The following is a 23,292-nucleotide window of genomic DNA, read 5'->3' as shown; positions in this document are numbered from 1 at the left end:
ACAACTGACATCAAAATGATTAGTATTTATTTTCAATTATGGCTTCTCAACCGTTATTTCGACAATATATACTCTTCTTATTCGTAAGGGTCGGATAATCTTTCTTTTACTCTTAAACCTTTAAGTTTGCACAAATACTTGACTTGAACATTGAAATGTTTGTAGGTAAACTCTCCGTGTACCACAACCGTATTGAAAATGCGTTCCACCGGCCACAACCGTTCTAATTAGGTAAGATCACTAAGTGACACAAGTTTTCATCTATGCAAGATTTTGTAATTCTTAAGTAATACTAGTGAAGAATTTATTCATTGTGTGCTATATATGCTTTAAATTAAAGAAATATGTAATAGATGATTACATTCTGCAATTTATAGCAGACAGAGAACAAGGTCATGTACTAACTAAAGTGGCCTGTTATAAGCATTAAGCACACATGAATTGTTCCAATATGTACTATTTAACCTCTAGATGCAATGCAATCATCATGAAAAACAAACTTAAATAACAAACACATAAAAAATGGTGTGTGTTTTTTCTTCGTATGTGTTGGCTTCACCTTGTTCATTTGCCTGTGATAATTTAATCAGGAATCCTGTATTGGAACTAATGCAAGTTGGCCTCCATATATCTCTGGGAGTTGACTCTCATCAATCTCTTCAAGCAATGTTGATTTCAGCTTCTTAGTCTCAACAAATACTATCTGCACCAAAGTTCAAGGTATTCAAGTCCTGGAAAATAGTTCTCAAATACAAGTAGTAATGCATACTCCATCCGATCCTTTTTATAAGAAACAGTTATAGATCGGATACATCAGTTATTCAATGAATCTAAAAAATTGATTGTTTCTTATAAAAAGTACCGGAGGGACTATATAAAGTTGCAATTTTAAAGTGTTACCTTCTTCTTGGTATTGTCATCAATGAAAGGGTAAATAAGTTTCCATACTTTCATGAACATATAAGGTGCATGGACTATGAACAATTTTCCTAATCTCTCTGGATGGTAATCTTGTAGAATGGTTAGAGCACCAAGGTATCCACGAATGTCACTGTTTGCATATCCCCATCCCTTAATATCTGCAATTGCAAGAAACTTTTCTTCCCCTGCTGGCATCCTATCACATTATTGGTTATGCTACAAACTTATTAATTTTTCTTACTAGATTCAAAGTTTCAAATGTAAACTATGCATAACATGTAGATATGAATTTAATTATAAAAGGAAAGACAGTTACCTTGAACATAGTTTCTCAAGAGCAAAAACCACATATCCTGCAAACACAAAAGTATTTATCATTATAAGCCCCGTTGTCATATTAGTTATAAGTTGTTTTCATAAACTACCTGTTAGGATAAAAGATAAAATTAATAAGTTATAAGTTATTTTCATAAAGAACTTAATTAAGCACTCATAGCTAGCTATAAGCGTTTATCATATTAGTGCTTATGAATAAGTCATTTCTATAACAAAATATAAAATAACGTCAACTTTTTTATATACTCTATAAGCTATCTTGAGCAGCTTATGCAAAGAAGCTGAGAATAGCATATACATATGTCATAAACAGTTTCCATAAACTCTCTCAAACGGTCTCACAAGTGCTTATGTCAATAGATAAAGTTCATTTAAGTGAATCTAAACAGGCCCTTCTCAAACGGTCTCACAAGTGCTTATGTCATACAGCTACGTACATAAGGTGATACAAGTCGATCCAAACATAACTTCACATATCATTCTGTATAATCATAAGAAGATTTCAAATGAAAGAATTGTACAATTAATCGCATGGCATCATGAGTAGAAAGAAAATAAAACATACGTTTGAATGCATCCAAACCATTTTTGTTTTGAAAATGTTTAGCAGCAAAAGCAACAGTTATAGGTCGACCCTTTTTATCCACTCCTTGAACATACATCTTTTCCTGTGCAAGATCATCAGAGATCTCTGAAGGGGAAACAGAACCATTTGGAACAAATGAATGTTTCCATTTCAAGTACTTGAGAAACATCGTTGAAGCTTTGTCTACATCTAAATCACGAGCTCTCAAAAATCTTCTAATCATCAAATCATCTACTTCCTGCCCAATCCATCAAGGCTAAAAAATTAATCAAATCCAACTACTTTCTACCTAAGCTTAATCAACAATGTATTAACAACAACATTAGCATCATAAATTTAAAATTTTAATCACAAAACTTATTTTTTCAATAAAAAGTCAAACTTTGGGACATTCAACATGTGACAAAGTGAAACACAGATCCAAAAAGGTACATCTCCATCCCCGGGCTTAATCATAAACAAAAATTTACTTTTCAGAATAATTGAATATCTAATGTATCTGATTTATATTTAGGGAGTAATGCGCTGTTGACTATTCATTGATGGCAAAATTCACCAATTATGAATTATGAACAAAGTGATAGGACATGACATAAATTGTTGTAGTTGCAAAAAGTGGTAAGTTTTGTTTTAAATTGTTTGATACCATGATGTCGTGTCATATGATATGATGATGTTTGTTTGTTAATTACCTTAGAAGAAGGGTCACGGCTTTCAACAAGAGCTCTCATGAGGCTGATTTTGGTGAGCTCTGCTTCTGTGCTGTCTTTCAAAGCAGCTCCATCATGTTTGGAATGATGATGATCCAATGGCGGTGATGATTTTCCAGGCTCAGGGGTGAGTGTTTCCATTCCCTTGTTGAATCAACAGCTAGCTAGCTAGCACCAATTGTTGCCCCTTTGGTGTTCATAAAAATATTATAATACAGAAGGCATTTTTAAATTAAGTGTGGAATCCGTTTTTGAGTAACTTTGGTGGCTAGTATTTGACGTGAGTATTATGTCCTCTCAACTACCCAATTGGGTTAGGTCCGCATTTAAATTTCCATTTTCATCTTTTTCAAAGAGGTCAAATACTTCCTCTCTTATTTCTAGATACTCTCTCTCTCCCTTCATATTTATATGGCTTAAATGCAGTTTTACCCCCCCTATTTTGAAAAATACGGAATTTTACCCCCCCTATTTTAAAATGCGGAATTTTACCCCCCCTATTTTATAATTTGTTGGGTTTTGCCCCCCACCAAAATTTTGCACAAAATCTGCTTCTGAGCCTCAAGTTCAAAGCTTCGCACATAACTCAATTTGGATCAATAATTCACCAAACTCGTACCGAAACGACCGCAATCGAGTTAGTTTTCCACATAATGAAACTCCACTAAATTTGGAGTTACAGAGAGAGATTAATTACTATTTTAGTGAAAGTCTGTTCAAATTAATTATCGTATGAAACTACTACTGGTATTTTCGTCATTCCTCTCACCTTGTAGCTCATTTTTTAATACTATTTACATGTATGGAAATCTAACGAAATTACCCTTGTTGGCATTTCAATTTCGTCGAATTTGGAGTTACGATGCGTTCGGTAGACGATGTTGAATTTGAAGATCACAAGTAGATTTCTGCAGAATTAGTAATTGGACAGACCTTCACTAAAACGGTAATTAATCTCTCTCTGTAACTCCAAATTTAGTGGGGTTTGATTCTTTGGAAAGATAACTCGATTACGGTCATTTCGGTATCCGTTTGGTGAATTATGGATCCAAATTGAGTTGTATGCGAAGCTTTGAAGTTGTGACTCGAAAGCAGATTTTTTGCAGAATTTTGGGGGACATACCTTCACTAAAACGGTAATTAATCTCTCTTTGTAACTCCAAATTCAGCGGGATTTGATTATGTGGAAAGCTAACTCGATTACGGTCATTTCGGTAGCCGTTTGGTGAATTATGGATCCAAATTGAGTTGTATGTGAAGCTTTGAAGTTGTGACTCGAAAGCAGATTTTTTGCAGAATTTTGGGGGACATACCTTCACTAAAACGGTAATTAATCTCTTTTTGTAACTCTAAATTCAGCGGGGTTTGATTATGTGGAAAGATAACTCGATTACGGTCATTTTGGTAGCCGTTTGGTGAATTATGGATCCAAATTGAGTTGTATGCGAAGCTTTGAAGTTGTGACTCGAAAGCAGATTTTTTGCAAAATTTTGGGGGACATACCTTCACTAAAACGGTAATTAATCTCTCTTTGTAACTCCAAATTCAGTGGGGTTTGATTATGTGGAAAGATAACTCGATTACGGTCATTTCGGTATCCTTTTGGTAAATTATTGATCAAAATTGAGTTGTGTGCGAAGCTTTAAAGTTGTGACTCGAAAGCAGAATTTTAGGGGGGGCAAAATCCAACAAATTATAAAACAGGAGGGGTAAAAGTCCGCGTTTTAAAACAGGGGGGGTAAAATTCCGATTTAATCAAAACAGGGGGGGCAAAACTGCATTTAAGCCTATTTATATTTATAACCAAATTTTATTTTATTTTTTTTGGACATTAAAAAAATGTATGTTTATTTTTCAATGTACCAAACAAGTTAAATTTACTTATAAATACATTAATTATCTAATTAATTTAAATACTTAGTGGTGGTAAGTTAAAGTTAAATATTTTCTCTAAATTATTCTCTTTGCTGGAATAATCATTTCCTGTGTTTAAACCAATAAATTTTTTGAAACAGTTTAAACCAATAGATTTGATTTAATGGTGATAGATTTGAATAGTATGCTAGATTAATATCACCCATTAAATATTTATAGTGAGATATGTTTCCAAATTATATTTTAAAAACTATAGTATCATAATACTCTTTTTTTTTTTTTTAGAAATGAAAAATGTTGAGATCATAGCTTAAAAGTTAAAATAATGGATTTTTATTTTTTTTGTTTTTCACCACCAGTGTAATCTGATTCGGGGGTCAGTTCTGACATCAAGTGGTTTCAGCCCCCTCCCGATCGCAGTTGCGGTGGATCGAACCGTGGTCCTCCCTACTAAGCTCAGCGTCAATCACCACTGAACCAACTAACGATTGGTCAAAATAAGCATTTTTTCTGATTATAGGATAACTTAATTAGTTAGAGTAACCAAAGCTAATTTCAACTATGGCGTTGGCCTTAATTAGAGTTAGAGTGAGGTATCATACATTCATGACTCTTGAGCCATTTTTTCATGTGGAGAAGTATTAATGTTCGTGTGTTAAAAATGACCTTGTAGTAAAGGAAATATATATGGTCCATTGTATTGTATAGTTGCACTTATCATTTGCCCTGTATGGTAGGAAATGAAGCCACATTATTAATGCCACGTGGTCACCCATGGACAGATCATATTCATCATCCTCAAATCAGTTAGTAGTTAATTAAAAAGCTACGGTTTCGAAGTTAATGGTCCAACACTCTGGGCTAATGAATTGACATTTGAAAATTTATTAGGGAATGTCACCATCGTTTTGGTATTGAAAATTAGTAGATACTTTTGTAAGGAAAAAGTATGGCTGAATGAGCTATTGGTGTAGATCAGAACCAAATGGTTTTGATGATGAAATTTGTCGTACCAAGATTATGGTATGGTGGAGGAAGTTCCAAAGCACGATTAGAAGCTGATCTTTGATGGTGGTGAGTGTACCTACAATAAAGGTTATAGCATTCCGACTAACGCTCGTGTTAGATATGAGTCAGGTGATCCAACAATCACAAACGAGAGAGGCGTGATCTGATGCGGTGAGGTGCGTGGGATATCCCCTAGTGCGTTGATTTGAGCAAGCGTTGAGGAATTTGGCATGATGGATTGTGCTGGTGATATAGACCACGGTGAAAGAGTTTTGATGATTGTTCTTCACCCCTTTCATTGCTCTTCACCCCTCTCTTGAATTTCCAAAAATACCCCTAAAAGTATCTATCGGGAGATAAAATTCGGTAGGCTAAAATGCACCCCCCACCTCTCATTTTTTATTAATTTTACACCTACCGAAAGATAGAATTTGGTAAGTAAGAATATCAAATTTCTTGTCATTTAAGCAACAAGAGTCTCATCATCTTGTTATACTAGTGTAATTTAATTCCTCCTCACTTGTAGAAAAAATACGTATAAGTACTCAAAGCCTCTACCTAGCTATACGATACAATGGATTCATACACCATTCGTAGAACAAGTTAAACTTTCTCGCCAATTTTCTATCACCTCATCAATCACGGAATTCTTATCGAAGAAAAATTTGTTATTCCTAGACTACTAAAACACCCAAACAAAGCGAGACACCTCATTTTTAAAAATGTTAATAAACCCGTCTAAAAAACAAAGAAAAAAAAATATTAATAAAATATAGAAATTATTGTGTGGACGTCCACCTAACACTTCATTTTTATGATGGACCGGCAAGAATTTCTAAAATTAAAAAATTGTTATATGGTCACAACTTACAACCATAAATAAAAAATAGTTAGGCACACGCGTGCACTCAAACATAATTATGTTTAGAGTTCAAATTTTGTGAACTAACATAACCTACTATTTTACGAGCAAAATTTTTATGGTGATGCTATCATATAGACACACTCACATAATTTTTTGATGATTTATGAAATAATTAAAAGAATAAAAAAAAATTAATTTTGTGAGTGTGACTAAAAAAATTATATTTGATCACCTGACGTATAAAAATAATTTCTATTTTTTTTTGGTACATAAAAATAATTTACATTTTTTTGTCTTAGATGAAGTGGTAATCCAATGAAATTAAACTTATATATAATTGTAAGATCTCATTCTTTTATTAACCGATTTTTGTATAGGATTTCATTCGACTCATGGTTGGGAACTAATGGTTGGGTCTGTCTATAAAGATTTTGGATTTACTCAAGAATGATCAAATTATATCTGGTCTTGTTTCCACTTTTCCGGATTCAAACTCAGGTCACGACATCCGACCTAACAATTTTGATATTTTTGTCAGTTGAGCTAGGACTTACGAGACTAATTTCCATTTTACTGTGAATAAAAGTGAGAAATAATTTTGTAAAAAAAAAAGAAGAAGAAGAAAAAAAAAAAGAAGAAAGTGAGAAATCTTTTACTAGTAAAAGGAAGGTTGAGTTGCTCATAGGCAAGCATTTTGATGATGTGTCACTCTAAGAAAATATTTCTAATCTCTATTAAAATCTTTTACTTATTTCTTCTAACTTATTAAATTAAATCTAAAAAAAACTAAATTAGCATCATCATAATTGTATGAGTAACCAAAAAAATCATCATAATTGTATGCATGCTTTTACATTCCTCCAAATATAACTTATAAAATGAGAAAGTTTAGTGACTAATAGGTTCACTCTCACTCTTTATAACCACCACCCCACATTCTTTTTCTACTCATTTCTAAATCTTAATATTTGACATTTTCACTCAATCTTTAAGCGTATTTCTACCATGGTGCTATGTATTGATATCCAACAATATTCATTTGTACTAATGTTTAGTTTTTGTTCTTCATTTGTAGGTTGAAAGAAATAATTTTTCACTACAAATAGAATGTTAATGGATGAAAAGGTCGATATTCTCAATTACTCTTATCAAATTATATTGTTCATTTAAAAGTTATCTTTAAAATATTTTTTTTAGCATAACAATGATTGTAAGTAAACAATCTTATTTTTCTCATTTATTTATTGATATTGGTTATTCATTTGTTATCGAGAACATAGAACGATTATATTATTTTAGTCTACTTACTCCAGATCCATGTGATAGAACCAGAGGAAGAAAAATGTATTTACTAATTTATAGATTTTTTGTTTGAGTCATCATTTACTTTCTCCAAAATAACTCTTGGGTACGTATTCTTCAACTTTTAATAATGTCTTATGTTCTTTTCTTACTTTTCATGTATGCCTTCACTAATTTATTGATTTCTATGGCAGAATATTGACCAAAGTATCTATTGAGAAATTTGTAAAACAAATGGTCACTCATATAAGAATATCTTATTATCTATTGTATATTCAGTTTCACCCTTTTATTATTTATCCATTTTGTATTTCATATTCTTCATATATGTTAATCCATAATTTTTATGGTTGGATATCTATTATATTGATCGGCCAAATTATATCTTGAAAATTGATATAACATCTTCTTTTATCTTTTACTATTAAAAGGAAGCTTGAATTGCTCTTAGGCCTTCTTTGTGATGATGTGGCACCTCTAAGAGAATTTCTTACAAAAGAATATATCAATAATGAAAAATGAAAAATTTAATTAAAAGTGACCAACTAATATTATAAGACCTACAAATTTATATCTCGGTTATGGTTTAGAGAGAGACATAAATGATACTATGACCATCAAATTCTCATGATTGTTGGAATTCTAAAATGAAATTCTCACAAGAAGATATATCAACAAACAATTATGTATTCTTATATAATGTAATTGAGAAAAAACTGAATTGCGCCATATTGACATTTTTGCGTCCAACTTTACTAAAAACTTCTCTGATAAACAAAAAAAAAAAAATCTTCCTTAGGAAAAAAAATTAATAATATGTAATTTTACTAAAGTTATTGTATAACTATGAATATAATTTTATATTTGATACCAGACTTTTTACAAAAGATAATTGATAAATACGAGAACAATATGTCTATTATTAGTCCATAGAAAAAAAAATAATTGAAATCGGTTATGAGATTTATTTTATGCTTAATTGCAAATAATTGGAAACACCAATTAATAGTGTGACTTTTGATTATCTGCAAAAGAAACGACACACTAAAATGAAAAGAATAAAACTCCATGTTTTATTGTGGTTTTTGCATAAAAAGTTCTAATTTCTTATGCTATAAATTAACCTTTGCATAGTTAATTTGTAAAAATATAATGCAATGATAATTAAACATTCATTACAATTAAATCTTATGACCGTTGGAATGTTTCTCAATGTAACCATGAACCTTATATAACTAATATATATTCACCTGTATCACATACTTTTTGTTTAGTCATGCTCTCTCATTTTTTGTATTTAAATTATTTTGTATGTGTATAGACATTTTAGCAAATTATGTCTATATATATTCTCAACAAGTAAGTCAGCCACTATATATCTTTATCTTTTTAAGTATATATATGAATGTTATTCTATTTTCAATATCCATTTTTCACCTTTTTAAGGACTGAAGTTTAAAGATTGCTTTATGGAATAAATGTGGTCATTGCAGTGTGATGATTGTGGAGCACGTCAATTTGATCGGAAGTTTTCCTTCTATTTAAACCATGGATTTGATATGTTTTGTAAAAAAAAAAAAATATGTATGTCTCAACTACATTAGAAATAATTTGAATGTATATGACCTATGCAAAAGTTTAGAAGTTAAAGGTTATAATTTATTTTACGACATCTCTATAAGCGAACTTTAAATTGCTCTTATATATCATATTTTCTTATTCTTTTTTGACCAATAATACAATGAAGAGGAGTTAAATAAGCTATTTTAATATCTATCATTTAACTATATGATATTATTATATTTATAACAATTATTATTTTTCATTTATAAAAATATTTTAATTATATATTTAATCGAACCCGTGCAACGCACGGGTTTACCCCTAGTACTAATAATTAGAATAATGATGTAAAATATGAAAGTGGAAAAAGAGTTGTATTGTATGTGTGGGGAGTATGGATGCCACGCTTTCCACGTAGGATTGAAACCAATGACACCCTCACCTTACACACTCAATCACCAGAACTTTCCACAACTCAACTATTCTCTTATCTCCTCCATTCATTCATTCATTCATTCTTCTTCTTGCTTCCTCAACTCAGAACCAACCAGACAGAGTAGAAAAAAGATCAACTAGAAATCAAAATGGCCCTGCAAGTGCAGGCCACTCTTCACACTACAAGATCCTCCCTACCTTCATTATCATCACCTAGACCATCTTCCAATCAATTTGCTTTGAAGTCATCTTTCTTCTCTCGTTCTCTTAACCTCGTACAACAGCAAAGTCTTGTTCATGGACCTCCTAAGTATACCATGCGTGTAGCTTCTAAACAAGCCTACATCTGTCGTGACTGCGGGTAAAACTTTCTAGATCATTCTCTCTTTACTATATGCAATAATAATGAAAATCTATATCATATTTATTATATGCTTCTTTCTGTTCATAATAATGTTGCATTGCAGGTATATATACAATGATAAGACCCCTTTTGATAAATTGCCTGATAAATACTTCTGCCCTGGTAATTTCATTTCCTTTTCTCACTCAAAACAATATTTGCTGAATTGCTTTCTATGCCATATACATATTTATCTAATTCTTGTTACTTTTGTTTTTTGACGGTAACAATGCAATTTTAACATAACAATTTCAATTGTCTTAGGGTATACTCCTTCTTTAATTACTATTATAAGTAAAAAAATTACTTTTTAGGTTCATTAGAAAATTTATGTATCTGGTCAATAATATAGACTAGATACATCAGTTTTTTCAATCAATCTAAAGTGTCTTTTTTCTTATAATAATGACACAAAGGAGTAACATCTCTCTAGCTCTTACTCTTTTATTTCTTTGGTTCTAATGAGTTTAGTGGCAAAACTTAGACACATTAAGTGCATGTCTTTACGGTCTTTTATAGTCTGAGTTGTACTTATGAAACTCTCCCTAGCTTTCACATGCATATTCATGTATAGGATGTGTTGTGAATTCGAACCGAAAACCACACCAATAATAAACTCAAGTGTGTGTAGCAAAACGATTAAGCAACCAAAACTAACTTATGGAATAAGCAATAAACACAAAGTGAAATAAAAGCGATAAAAACACGAAAAATTGTTTACTCAGTTCGGTCCAATAATAACCTAGTCTGGGGGAGAGAGCAGTTCTCTATTCCACTATCAAACTTGTTCTTCTTGATTACAAATATCCAATACAAGAGTTGCAAGAATTTAGAGTTTTCCTAAATTCTACCATTTTCCCGAATCTCTTCCCGTGACCAAGAGATTCAATGATAATGATTACAAGATGGAATAGATAAGTTCTCAATCCCTAGAGTGTACCCAAAAGAACCCCTTTTGAACCCTAGCTTGATTGATGTTGAAAAGACCTAAAAATTCCACTTAAAATGCAGAAAACGAAAAAGAGTATATATATGGTTGCGCAGCTGCGCATGGCGCAAGGACTGCTGCGCATGGCGCAGCCTGCAGGTGAGATCTACCAACTCCAAGAAACATCTGCGCATGGCGCAGGCACCAGGACGATTCACAACCCTTTCAACAACCATCTGCGCATGGCACAGCCCCCCTCTGCACATGGCGCAGGCACCAGGGAGAAGGACCAAAACCTGTTCTGAGTTTCTGCATTCATTTTCCAAGGCAATCTCAACAGGATGTATGGATTCTAAGTGCATGTTTGGAACGGTGACAGAATCGCAGTAGCAGAACGCAATTTAAGCAAAAGCTACACTTTAGAGTTTTATTAAAATCAAAGTATTGCCAAATTTAGAATGTAGAGCAGAGCTTCATTGCCAATCCAAACATGCACAAAGACTGGTTTCATTTCTTTCTGCACCAAGTTTATTAAGGTTTAAAGTCTAATGATTATACTGAATACTGATAAGAAAGGGAAAATAGGGTAATTGAGACTGCATTATCATTGTCTGAAAATGGTATTTTGCAGTTTGTGGTGCTCCCAAACGAAGGTTTAAGCCATATGCAACAGATGTCAACAAAAAAGCAAATGAAACAGATGTTAGAAAGGCAAGAAAAGCTGAACTCCAAAGGGATGAAGCAGTTGGGTGAGTGAACCACAGTCCTTTTATTTTATTTTTATTAACTTACAATATGTTCATTCCCACCCATTATATTTGTTTTAACATAATTTATTATACTATTTTCAACAGGAAAGCACTCCCTATTGCAGTTGCCGTGGGAGTTGTTGCTCTTGCAGGATTATACTTCTACCTCAACAACACATTTTAGATCAATGTTTGGTTCATTATGCTTTACTTCCCAAAACTAGACCTTTAATGTCTTATTCATGTAATTTTGTTTATTTGGTCCATCAACACTTTTACACAGTTCCAATTAGCTCCTTCTGTTCAAATTCCAATAGCTTACGACAAAAATGTTATCACAAGTTAAACTGAAAATATTCAAATAAAGCAGGAATATTTGTTTATGAAGAAAAATGTAATCACTGCCAGTCAAAAATATATCGCAAAGGCCTCATTATTGAACTATTATTATCTTGGGTGACCTGAGAATATTCGTTTATGAAGTAAAATGTAAATGTAAACATTGCCAGTCGAAAATATATCAAATTGTCACCAATACAGTGATAGAAGCATCTGATATTTTCAAGTATGTTAAAAGGAATGCATACAATACACAATGATCGCAGTTTAGACAAAGGAAAGTTACTATGATATGCTCGCAATCATGGTCAAAATTTTCTTCCAATTCAGTATTGACGATTATAAAGAATATATTCTCCATCAAGATAATTCTTCAAATTACATTGCAGCCGTGTAGGTGTAAATTATGCATCTTTGTGAGCACTTCTATCAATACTAAGCTTCTTAGGCTTCATAGTTACTAAGCTCTCTATCTTTTCCTAAATATGCTAGGAATATCAAACAAACTTGATTGGAAAAAACTAAGAAGCCAGCTCTTTTATTGGCTATGGCTTTTAACATGTAGACTGAAATCAAAATATTGACAAGATAGTAATGACTAACTTACGAGAAAGACAATATTTCTATTGACAGTGACAGATAGCAAGTGGTTGAATTACATATTATGGTTATATGAAATGCTATCATTCTTGTAAAATAAACGAACCCTCTATTCTTCTCTCTGTGGATGGTGGAGGGGGAAAATTCAACGGCGAAAACGTATCATTAAAACAGGAGGTTGGTGCAGGCTTGAATTCATAAGCGCCATCTTTTTGTCCCCAAACCTGCAATTGAATAAGGAAAAAAAATCATGTTTTTGTTCCCCTTTGTTGTCAAGATTTCCAAGTTAAGAAAGTAATCCATCTAATTAGTCAACCGAATAGTATGAGATGAAAACTAACTTGATTTCCATCGTCATCATAACCTCGATCCCAGGTGTGTATCTCATTGTTCTTCATAATGGAAAGTTCTGAAGTACAGTAGGCTGCTCCATTCTGTTCTTAGAAAAAGTGTGATATTAAGACAACGGTGTACTGGTTGGTACAAAAAACGAGATGATAAGACAGTAGTTAGAACTGAAAATTACCCATGTATTAGGAAATCCGCCAGGTGGAGTAGAACCTTCATATAAGCAACGTTTTCCACGTGAACAACGCTTAAGATGTATTGTTGTCAAATGTTCTCCAATATCCTGCAAATGACAGTGTATGTCAAGGAAGATCAGCTACTGAAAGAAACAGAGGTAGGGTATAACTGTTTAAGTATTGGACATTTCAAGGTATTCAAATACACAAACTTAATTATCATACCTAAGAAACTGTCAATCAAAATAAGTTTTATCAAGAAATTCCAAAAAAGTTATTACAGACGTAAACTAATATATGTGCTCAGAATATAGAAGCAAATGGAGTTTTTTGACAGAAAACTATTCTTGTACAATTCAGGTCATTTGAGAGGCTTGGTTCTCTGATATTGAAAAATACCCTCTAGAACCAAAGATTAACCTCATCAATCTCCCTTCAACTTTATTTATACGCTGTGATTTTACACTCTCTAACTAACTGACTAAGGGCGTTACCTAGCGCACTTCCCCCTAAACATTGATTATGTCCTCATTGTGAGCAACTTGTTCCAGCTGTGAACAAATTCCCACCAGGGTCCTGTCAGGAACCAGATAGAGGGAAGTAGATGAAGAAGAAATACTACTCTCCATATTGAAAAAACTCCCAAAAAAAAAAGGAAGAATCCTCTATAATACATTATGTTGCGGAAATTGTAAAGAAACTCTAAAATTAGGAGGACAATGGAATGTAGCAAGGCTCCTTCCTACAGGATGGATAGAAAATCAAACTAAAAGATAGTACTCTTGCTGAGAGAACCAACTTCTCTGCATCACCAAAACCACCTAATCCGCTTGATAAAATTCTAGGCTTCTATATCCTACTTTAATGAGTCAGGGAATGACCATATTATTACCTTCATACAAAATTATACGAAATAGAAAAACTGGAACGTTCATTTATTTGCACGATCATCACCTAAAACAAAAGCAAAAGCTGATACTGAGATGCATTGGACTCAACCTATGTAGCACTTTGTAGTATAATCCTCAATCATTAACACCAAAACAACCTCAGCAATATAGCTGTGATTTTCTAATTTTTTGGATATTTAGCCATTTATTGGGTATCCATCAATCAATCTAAGGCTATTATAGACTGATTTTCAAAACATGCTAAAACATCATTCCTTTTGAGTCTCTTTTCTACCTTGTTTTTCTTTCTTTTCATCATTATATTTCTATATATCCTAAGGTTTTTGGAACCATTATCTTTCTCTCCTGTTCATCTGTACTTTCTTCCCTGTTATTCTTTACTTTCTTCACCTCGACCCAACATTTTGACATCCTGATCCTAGGACTTTTATTTACATCAATCTATTTTCTAACCCAGTTTCTCCAAACAAATGTCTAAAAAGATGCCTGGAGGCTGGAGCTAAGATCACAGGATGAACTATGAACATGATTTAATGCATACCCCAATGACTTCTTCTGGTTGAGGTCGCTGATCCCTTGGCCGATCACAGAAATTTTTGTATTCCTCCATGTCTCTAATTGCATATGTACTTAACTGCCAACAAAGAGAAAAACAAAATATAACTTCCATGTGTTGCAAGAAAAAGAAGAATAAATAATTCTATAAGTAGAAAGAAAGAAAAAACTAAATGAAATAGAAAATAGAAATATAACAACATGTGTCCCTATAATGTAGGGGAATGTATAGATCAATTATACTTTCATTTTGGGCATTGTTCGAATATTGAAGAAGAGTATTGTCCACATGACAACCATGTGAGTACTCATCTACCAAAGCACAAATAACAAACTGACATTTAATTATAGTTGACCCCCTAATTCCTGCATCACTATGTATATATGATAGGTATGATATTGAACCCTATCAATATATAAAAACAAAAACAAAAATCAAAACAAGTTTCTAGAAGTTCAGAAAAATATCCCTTCACAAAGAAGGCATAGTATACAATGTTTTTTCAATGTCATTCAATAGATAAATAATGGTAAACTTCCCCCTATGGAAGATCTCAATATTTATTTCTAAAACGGATCCTCTCGTGTTAAAATTTCACATTGCCTTTGGTATCTCGTGTAAAAATGTGTCTTGCTCACCCTAGAAAGAAAAAAAATTAAACATTGCCTTGTTATCTTCTGTAGAAATTTTGAAAAAAAAAAAAAATTAGTGGGGGCTAATTAAAATTTGTGAATATTTATAACAAAAGATATAGGGCACGCATTTTCCAGGGCAAGGATTGTTAACTAATGGCCTGAAGAAAACATTTTTTATGGAGAAAACCTGTGAAAATCATTAGACCATGTTTCACACAAATCAATGGTAGAAGGTTAGCAAAATCTCATAAAGAACACCGATATCTTTAAAGTGACTGAATACATACCTCGACATCACATTTCAACTCTTTTGGGCAAGGTTTTGCCATTAACAATCTCTGCAAAAAGATGAACGACAGCAACTAAGATATAAATATTTTATAATCATAGGAAAAACTTAAATCAGTAATGTAAAAAGAGTAACTTGCAGTAGCTACTCAAACTATCTTGTGATAAGTAACCCCTTAAGCAATTTAGTATAGTTTTCCATCAATAAACACTATTTTGTTCTATATTTTGATGTAGATCATCTAAATTGCTCCTATAGTCCTATTCATAATTCAAGCATAAAGAATAGAAGAAAACAAAATCTAAATAAAAACTGTCGCACAATAAATAGTTTACCTGGCGAAAGGGTTTCTGCGGACTCCTCCAAAAAGCCTAACAACATAAAGAAAAACTTGATTGAGCTAATTCTAAAAGCATAGAACCTTTGAACAGTAATGCTAACTGCTCAAAATTGGAAACCAATACTCAGAAAGAAAGAAACACAGAATTGTACAGTAATGCTAACCTGCTCAAAATATAGAACCTTTGAACCATCTACTAACTCTGCTGCTGGACATGTAAGCATTCTGCAAAAGTATATAATTCAGTGTTGTAATTCTAAAACACTCTTAATGAATAAACAACTTTTTTTTGTCTTAGACGAAGTAACAAGTACCACTGAAACTCACACACAACTGCAAAGACGCGGCGGACCCAGGTTCGATCCCAGGTGAAGGTGTCCGGCCTAATAATACCGGCATTTGACAGTTGAGCTCTATGAAGCACAGACACTCCTAGATTAGGTGTGTCACAGTGTCGGACACCAACACGGCACCGACACTTATGATTACACTGAATTATGTAATTTTTTTCAAATTATCATCGGCGTCAACGTGTCAGTGTCCGTGTTTCATAGGTTGAGCTAGGAGGACTTGTGGAGGAATGAATAAACAATTTAAAGCAATTAAAAGAAGAATTTAACAAAATTAACCTAATATTGAAGTAGTTATCAGGGTCTCTGGAAGCTTGGTCCTTGGAATACTGCATAAAATAATTGAATATTTCAGAAATTAAAGAAGCAATAAAAAGTAAAGTGAGAGAAAAAGAAGAGGTGGAAACAAAATAAAACCTTTTCGCCGATAAGAGACTGAGCGACTAAACGAGCATGGTCCCAACGAGTGGTGGACTTACGGAGACGTTTGACGAGAAGAGCACCACCGATGAGTAAGAGAGCCTTGACTGCTAATCCTCGAGCACGGTTCCATCCATTGGAATCAGTACCCATAATTATTCTATCTATGGTGGAGTGATCTCGGTGGAAGCAGCCAAATAGGTGGTGGCTACAACCACAAGAAATCGAAATGAGAATGAATTCTTATTGGGAGGGAGGGAGGGAGGAGTTGTGGTGGTTGCAGGTTTGGTTCCTCTGTCTTATTTGTTTGTGGAGTTACTGTGTGTCAATCAGCTTCATCCAGAGGCGGAGATGACAGAAAATCCAGCGGTTCTAATTTTCTTCCACCCTTTTTGGTTTTAATACCTCCAAATGATTGATTGATTACTGGTATAAGTTAAACCCTTTTTGTGCTGTGGAGTGACATGCAATTAATAATCATTTATATTTATTTATTTTTTAAGTAACTTAACCCTAAAAAAATTATTTTTAAAGTGAATTAAGTGAAGAGTTTGAGATTTGAATTTCGACCAATAATCCTACATCCTACATATAGCAATGTTTTTACCATTTGAATTATGTTTATCGAAATATTATTTATATTATATTATTGTCCAATAAGCAACTTTAAAAAGTTAAATTTCAAATAGAGCAATGTTAAAAAAAAAGTTATAAAAAAAATGTTAAAAATAAAAACACATTTTTTAACACACGCGTCTCAACACATTTACAGTCGCTCCAAGGAGAGGCAAGTGAGACAACCGCTTTGAGCCTCACTTTTTTTTTTTGGTCAAGTAGTCTAGTGGCTAAAAAGTTTACCTTAAAGGTGAATAAGTGGAGTGTCCGGGGTTCAAACCTCGGCTCCTGCACATATTGTGTGATGTTCCTACCAACTGAGTTAAACTCATGGGGACGAGCCTCACATTTTTTTAGGCCTCAAATTTATATTATTAATTGAATCAATAGTATAATTTTATTAATATTAATTATTTTAGATTACATGTTTTAAATTGTACCCATTAATTTTACTACAAATTGATTTACAAAAATAAAATAAACAAATTCCATTTAAGTATTGGAATGAAAGTGTAGAACTCTACTTTGTTGGTTTGAATTGGATAATAGTGTTGTACTTAGAGATGAGATAATCCAAGATACTACTGAAAATATCATATTGGTACAAGATAAGACGCAAGCTTGTAGACATCAAATTTATGATGGCAAGATATCTAATGAATTGTCTTTCAAAGTATGATTTTTTGAAGAAGCTAAATTAGTCCACTCAAATTGACACCAGAAAGAATCGAACCTCAGTAGTCAGACCTCAAGATCTTTCAAAGTATGTTGGTAGAGCGTAAGACTAGAAAGAAGGTAAAGAAGTTGGCGCCATAAATTTATTAGACCATATGAGCTATGAAGTGTTGGAGAAGGTCAGGAGTTATAGTGTATATCGGGATTTGGATTTAACGCAGTTATTGTGTGCATGCACCTTCCGATCAAACAAAGGGACGAGATCAAATATTATTTCCAGCAGTAGATGGACATACATCTACACCCTCCCTGGACTCAAATCTACAAGGGGATTCATGAGGAATTACAAAACTGCCGGTTCCTTGGGTGGTTTGATGGTTTGAGGTTTGTTCCTCTACCTTCGGTCACTCTTGTTCGAATCCACCATGTTTGGTATTCTAATTAACAAACTATAATCCATCACTAGATTCCTTTTTACTTCAAAATTGTTTTCTGTTTTTATCTCTTATAAGACTATTAGCAATTAAGTTCATTATTTCCTAAAACTTAAAGGTAAGCTAAGCTGGCAAATTTGATTTATTAGCTTGGATGAAACAATCGTGCATCCATTCCTACAATATGAAGATAGAAGAAAATCCAGGTAAACATTTTGTTAAACTAAACAATCATTTCCTATCCCTAAAACAGAACATACATATACAGTTCGAACCATTTCATAATCGCCAACGCTTATGCAGCAGCATTTGCTTTGCCTCTCATCAAACTCCAAAAAGAATCGCCACGAACAGTAGTAGATTCTAACAGTGAGGAAACACTTTTTTCCTTCTCAGTCTGATTGAAACAGTATACCGGAGCCTGCCATTTTGGATCTTCAAGCACTGCTCCAACCTCAAATGTCATCACATGTGCAGTATATCCTGCATTACCAGTATATACTTCATTTCAGAGCAATAACATTTTAGACAAAATTATTTTCACTTTCATTCGATCTCTCACAACAATAACAATCAAACTTTATCCCACTAAGTGAGGTCAACTACATGGATCAAACAACAACTAATATTTTATCATTAATCAATAACATTTTCTTAATAGATTCTCTTACATTTTTTCAAGTTTTTGACAATGATAAATTAACAAGCCGAAACACTTTCATATAACTCTTTATGTATAGCTCGGTCTGACAATGTCAAATTTAAAACTTATAGCTTATAAGCTCATGTGGCAAAGAAACTCTTTTAGTAACTTTTTTTGTCAAGTTCATATAACTTTCTTAATAGATTCTTTTACAGTTTTTCAAGTTCCCTCGAGGACAAAGACCCTCTCCCTGAAAGTAGGGGTAGCGCCATATACTCTCTCTTTGGCTTAGAGGTCGCTTCAACGGCTGAGCTGCTTAGGCTTGGCGTACCAGGAAAATGAATTATATATACAGTGCAAGTGACATCTTTCTTTCAGACTTGACAATGATAAATTAACAAGCCCAAAAACTTTCAATAACTGTTTATGTATAGCTCTGTTTGGCAATATCAAATTTTAAACTTATAGCCTATAAGTTCATATGTCAAAGAAACTCTATTGGTAGTTTTTTTTACAAGCTTATAGCTTATTTTTACTAGATTATAGCTTATCACTATTTTTCCTCAATTTTACCCGTAACATCTTTCATGAAAAAATTAAATATTAATTAAACATATATTTTTTATGTTATTCCATATCTATAAGTTAACTTAACAACTAATTTTATCAAATACTGCAAATTCAATTAGCTAACTTATCCGCGGTAAACTACCTTATGAGTTATTCGCTAAAAAACTCTTCTGCCTGCCATAAGTTAGTTATCAGCTATTTTTTAACAAACAGATTTCATAAATAAGCTATTACCATTACAAGAAATAAAATAAAATCATAAACTCAAATAATTCAATCCAATTAGTCCAAACAGGCATAAGAGTGATATTCAAGAGAAAGAATCAAACCTGTGTAGAAAACCCACTTAACAGGTCTCCGAGTAAGAACATCTTCATAATACACAATAAAATCAACTTTCTCCCAAACATTACATACAAAATTATCAACTTGCTCTTGACCTAAATACGTAGCACCGTCAAGCCAATTAGGGCGAAGAATACCAACGTCAAGATGTTCAACTTCACAGTGGCTGTCGGAGGGATGGAGAGTGTAGATGAAAGACGTGCCGTTGTTCCATTCAAGATCGTAACTAACAACTTCATTGAGTTGATATTGAATGATGTTGAAGTTGCGACCGTTAGGCCAATCGTACCATAAGTCTATTTGGTGGAGGGTTCCACTTCTGTTCATGAATAGTAATGAATGGAATTGTTCCGGCCAAACTGCCGGAATTGGCTCCGGCGTGGAGGTTGAAACTGAGAGAGAGAAGAGAAGGGTGGAGAGTAGTATTGAATATATGTGTTCCATTGCAGAGACCATTGAAGCTTTCATGTTTACTATGAGGAAAACAAAAAATGGTAAAATGGAAACAAGATAGGGATTTGATGAATGTTAGGTGGAAATTTCATTTTGAGGAACTCTTTCTCATTAGATTTGTCTATTACATTTTAACCATGTGGTGATCTTACTGTAAAAAAAAAAAACATGTGATGATCTTAAAAAAAAAAAAATTAATTATATATTTTGTCACTTATCTTTATGGGAAGGGATCAAATTATACCGGTGTAACATTTAAGGAATGTTACACCGCTTAATAACGCTTTAACGAATACAAATTTTACAAAATCCACTGTTTGATTGAAAGTTTATATCTTATAGATCATCTATACTAAGTTTTATAAAAATCTAAAATCGTTTGATATGTTTTTGAGATAGGTTAAGATTAACGGTATTCAATAAAAACGCGTAAACCATTAATTTTCATAAGTCTCAATAACATATCAAACGATTTTAGATTTTTGTAAAATTTAACATTAATGATCTATACGATATAAACTTTCAATCCAACGGTGAATTTTGTAAATTTTGTATTCATTAAATCGTTATTGAGCGGTGTAACACTACTCAAATGTTACACCGGTGTAATTTGATATCTCCCCTATGTTTATATTTTAATTTGGTCTCTTATATTTAAAAAGTTTTAAATTGGTCCTTATAGTCGAATTAGTGTATTGTTTAAATCGTCTATATGACTAACAGATTTGGGTACGTGGAAAACTTATAAGGGTACTACGTGAAAGTTTTAGAAGAAATTAACTCAAAATTTAACAACAAAAAAAAAACCCAAAATTAAAAAATTGAATATTCATCATCTCTTTTAAATTTATGGGTTTCAAACCCAAAATTTGCAACTTCTTCCTTCTGCTTTCATCATAAGGAACCCTATACTCTTTTGCATTCATCATTTGGTTCCACAACAAATATAGATAACAAAGTTATAGTTTAATTTTTGGGTTTGTATTTACTTTTCATAATTTGTAACCAAAAAAACTTCTCATAATTGCTTCTTGTTGGTATGTGACTGTTGATTGTTGTTTCGAGGCTGCAAATTTGTTTTAGGAAGGGGTGTTTAAATGGGGGCGCTGGCTAGCATGGGAAAGTGGCGTAGGTCTCCCACCATGAGAAAGAGATTTTTAACCTGTATTTGCAGGTGAAATAGGTTATATCATTATAATATTAAGTTATGTTATTTGCACAATTACCACAACTGACATATTTATGAATACTCCCCTTTACAACATTAAATATTAGTTTAACCCCAAATTAAAAATATAGATGCCTCTTTCTCTGTAGTTAGGGGTTTTCTTTACTAAGTTAGATGATGAAATTGTAGATGAAAATAAGCTTAGATTGAAGACTTCCCCTTGTATGTGCAAAAATCAAACTAATCCTTCCCAATTTTGATCAAACTATTGATCCATCTAGTATAAAATCTAAGGTCAAATCAGAAAAATAAAAAATAGCATGAAATTTGTGTTTTTGAGTTTGAATTGAACATGGTTTTGTTTCAGGTTCATGGAGTCTTGGAGTTAGAATTTTTTACTAAATCTCTCTCTTAAATCTTACTGAAATTTCCCAACTTGTTTTATGTTACAGTGGAGGGGTTATGAGTTTGGTGGTGGTTTGGAGGAGGGAGATGGGTTGTAGAGGATGAGTGGTTATATCTAGTGTGAGAGACACATTGTACATTTGTGTTCCTTATTTCATCCAATGGTCAAAAAACAACTTGACCATGGTGGGAAAAAAGTACACTTCCCCTTTCTAAATGCCACCCTACTTGTTATTGAGTGTGCTTAATAAAATTTTCCGTTTCAAAAAAAAAATAAGTTTTGAATGATTTGAATATTTTTTTTTTTTTTTTTTACATTGTAATTAGACCAAAAAGAGTTGATTTTGAAAATATCCTTAATGTCATACAAATTGTATGTATATAGGTGTGGAAGAATAGAATCTGAGCGTCAATTAGAGAATACCGTTGGTGTTGAGGATCGGGTAAGTAATGAATTATCCTTATTTGAATTGAAGTATGTAAGTATATATTAGCATTGAAATAATGTCTTAGTTTTGTTATGTAAATGTAAACAGGCTGATGATGAACATAGAGATAGTTCATTTAACAATGATGAATATAGTAGCAGTGATGGTGAAATAGGAGGTAGAAGTGATGAAGAAATTAGTGGAAACGTGGACGACGGTGAGTTTGAAGGAGAATTTGAAATGTCCTCGACGGATGAGAGTGGAGAAGAGGATTGTGATGCAGATAAGATAAACATAAACTGTGAGGCGGATATTTTTAAGATTGATATGAAAAGCATATCGGTCGACGTAGCTGCAAGATTGTATTTTGCTGATCTAGATATTGACCTAAAATAGTATTATCATGACTCTTTACAATTCCGGACAAGTTTTACGGATTAATTTGACCTAAAGTAGTATGAGAATGACTCTCTAACTATTTCGAACAAGTTTTAAGGATTCATTTGACCTAAAATAATATTAGGATGACTCTATAAGTGCCCGATTGGCCGTCCTTATTTTTTACTTTTCTACTTCTTTTAAGGAGAAGTAGGGCCCAACACAATTTCGATAAGGTTATTAAAATAAAAAGTGCTTTTTTTTAATGAAAAAAACACAATATAAGTGACTTAAAAAAAAGAATTTATTTCATAAAAAAAAACAATTATGATAATTATCTTTTTTAAGTTATTATTATTATTATTATTATTATTATTATTATTATTATTATTATCTTACTATTATACCCTTATTTTAATTCACAAATAATTTTTTTTTGAAACAACTTTCTCTTTCCAATAAATTTAATATATTATTTATGTAACAAACAAAATTAATATGTTATGTATAAAATAAAATATAAAAAAACTTTA

General features: G+C 32.5%; 5 protein-coding genes across 5 annotated transcripts; 2 read left to right on the top strand and 3 right to left on the bottom strand.

Moving 5' to 3' along the window:
• Positions 1–279: 279 nt before the first annotated feature.
• LOC123917964 (phosphatidylinositol transfer protein 3) lies at positions 280–2,908 on the bottom strand. Its single transcript, XM_045969880.1, has 5 exons — positions 2,536–2,908; positions 1,823–2,081; positions 1,238–1,274; positions 901–1,117; positions 280–703 (listed from the first exon to the last, which is right to left on the bottom strand). Exons 1-5 carry the CDS (start codon positions 2,692–2,694, stop codon positions 587–589), a joined length of 789 nt encoding a protein of 262 aa, XP_045825836.1. The 5' UTR covers positions 2,695–2,908; the 3' UTR covers positions 280–586.
• Positions 2,909–9,624: 6,716 nt separating this feature from the next.
• LOC123917962 lies at positions 9,625–12,068 on the top strand. Its single transcript, XM_045969879.1, has 4 exons — positions 9,625–9,962; positions 10,069–10,127; positions 11,564–11,681; positions 11,787–12,068. Exons 1-4 carry the CDS (start codon positions 9,751–9,753, stop codon positions 11,863–11,865), a joined length of 468 nt encoding a protein of 155 aa, XP_045825835.1. The 5' UTR covers positions 9,625–9,750; the 3' UTR covers positions 11,866–12,068.
• Positions 12,069–12,325: 257 nt separating this feature from the next.
• Positions 12,326–17,071, bottom strand: LOC123917961 (chromophore lyase CRL, chloroplastic). The gene is made up of 9 exons (XM_045969878.1): positions 16,643–17,071; positions 16,505–16,554; positions 16,040–16,100; positions 15,871–15,906; positions 15,534–15,584; positions 14,597–14,689; positions 13,147–13,251; positions 12,962–13,054; positions 12,326–12,844 (listed from the first exon to the last, which is right to left on the bottom strand). Exons 1-9 carry the CDS (start codon positions 16,796–16,798, stop codon positions 12,704–12,706), a joined length of 786 nt encoding a protein of 261 aa, XP_045825834.1. The 5' UTR covers positions 16,799–17,071; the 3' UTR covers positions 12,326–12,703.
• Positions 17,072–18,493: 1,422 nt separating this feature from the next.
• LOC123917960 (uncharacterized protein At4g14100-like) lies at positions 18,494–20,476 on the bottom strand. The gene is made up of 2 exons (XM_045969877.1): positions 19,912–20,476; positions 18,494–18,852 (listed from the first exon to the last, which is right to left on the bottom strand). Exons 1-2 carry the CDS (start codon positions 20,393–20,395, stop codon positions 18,665–18,667), a joined length of 672 nt encoding a protein of 223 aa, XP_045825833.1. The 5' UTR covers positions 20,396–20,476; the 3' UTR covers positions 18,494–18,664.
• A 1,814-nt stretch (positions 20,477–22,290) lies between these two features.
• On the top strand, positions 22,291–22,802 carry LOC123917959. The gene is made up of 2 exons (XM_045969876.1): positions 22,291–22,396; positions 22,490–22,802. The coding sequence occupies exons 1-2, from the start codon at positions 22,313–22,315 to the stop codon at positions 22,775–22,777; spliced, it is 372 nt and encodes a 123-aa protein (XP_045825832.1). The 5' UTR covers positions 22,291–22,312; the 3' UTR covers positions 22,778–22,802.
• The last annotated feature ends 490 nt before the right edge of the window (positions 22,803–23,292 follow it).

Source organism: Trifolium pratense, linkage group LG3 (assembly GCF_020283565.1).
Source record: "Trifolium pratense cultivar HEN17-A07 linkage group LG3, ARS_RC_1.1, whole genome shotgun sequence".
Lineage (NCBI taxonomy): Eukaryota > Viridiplantae > Streptophyta > Magnoliopsida > Fabales > Fabaceae > Trifolium > Trifolium pratense.
Note: the sequence above shows the minus strand (reverse complement) of the source record. Positions and strands in the feature narration are given on the sequence as shown.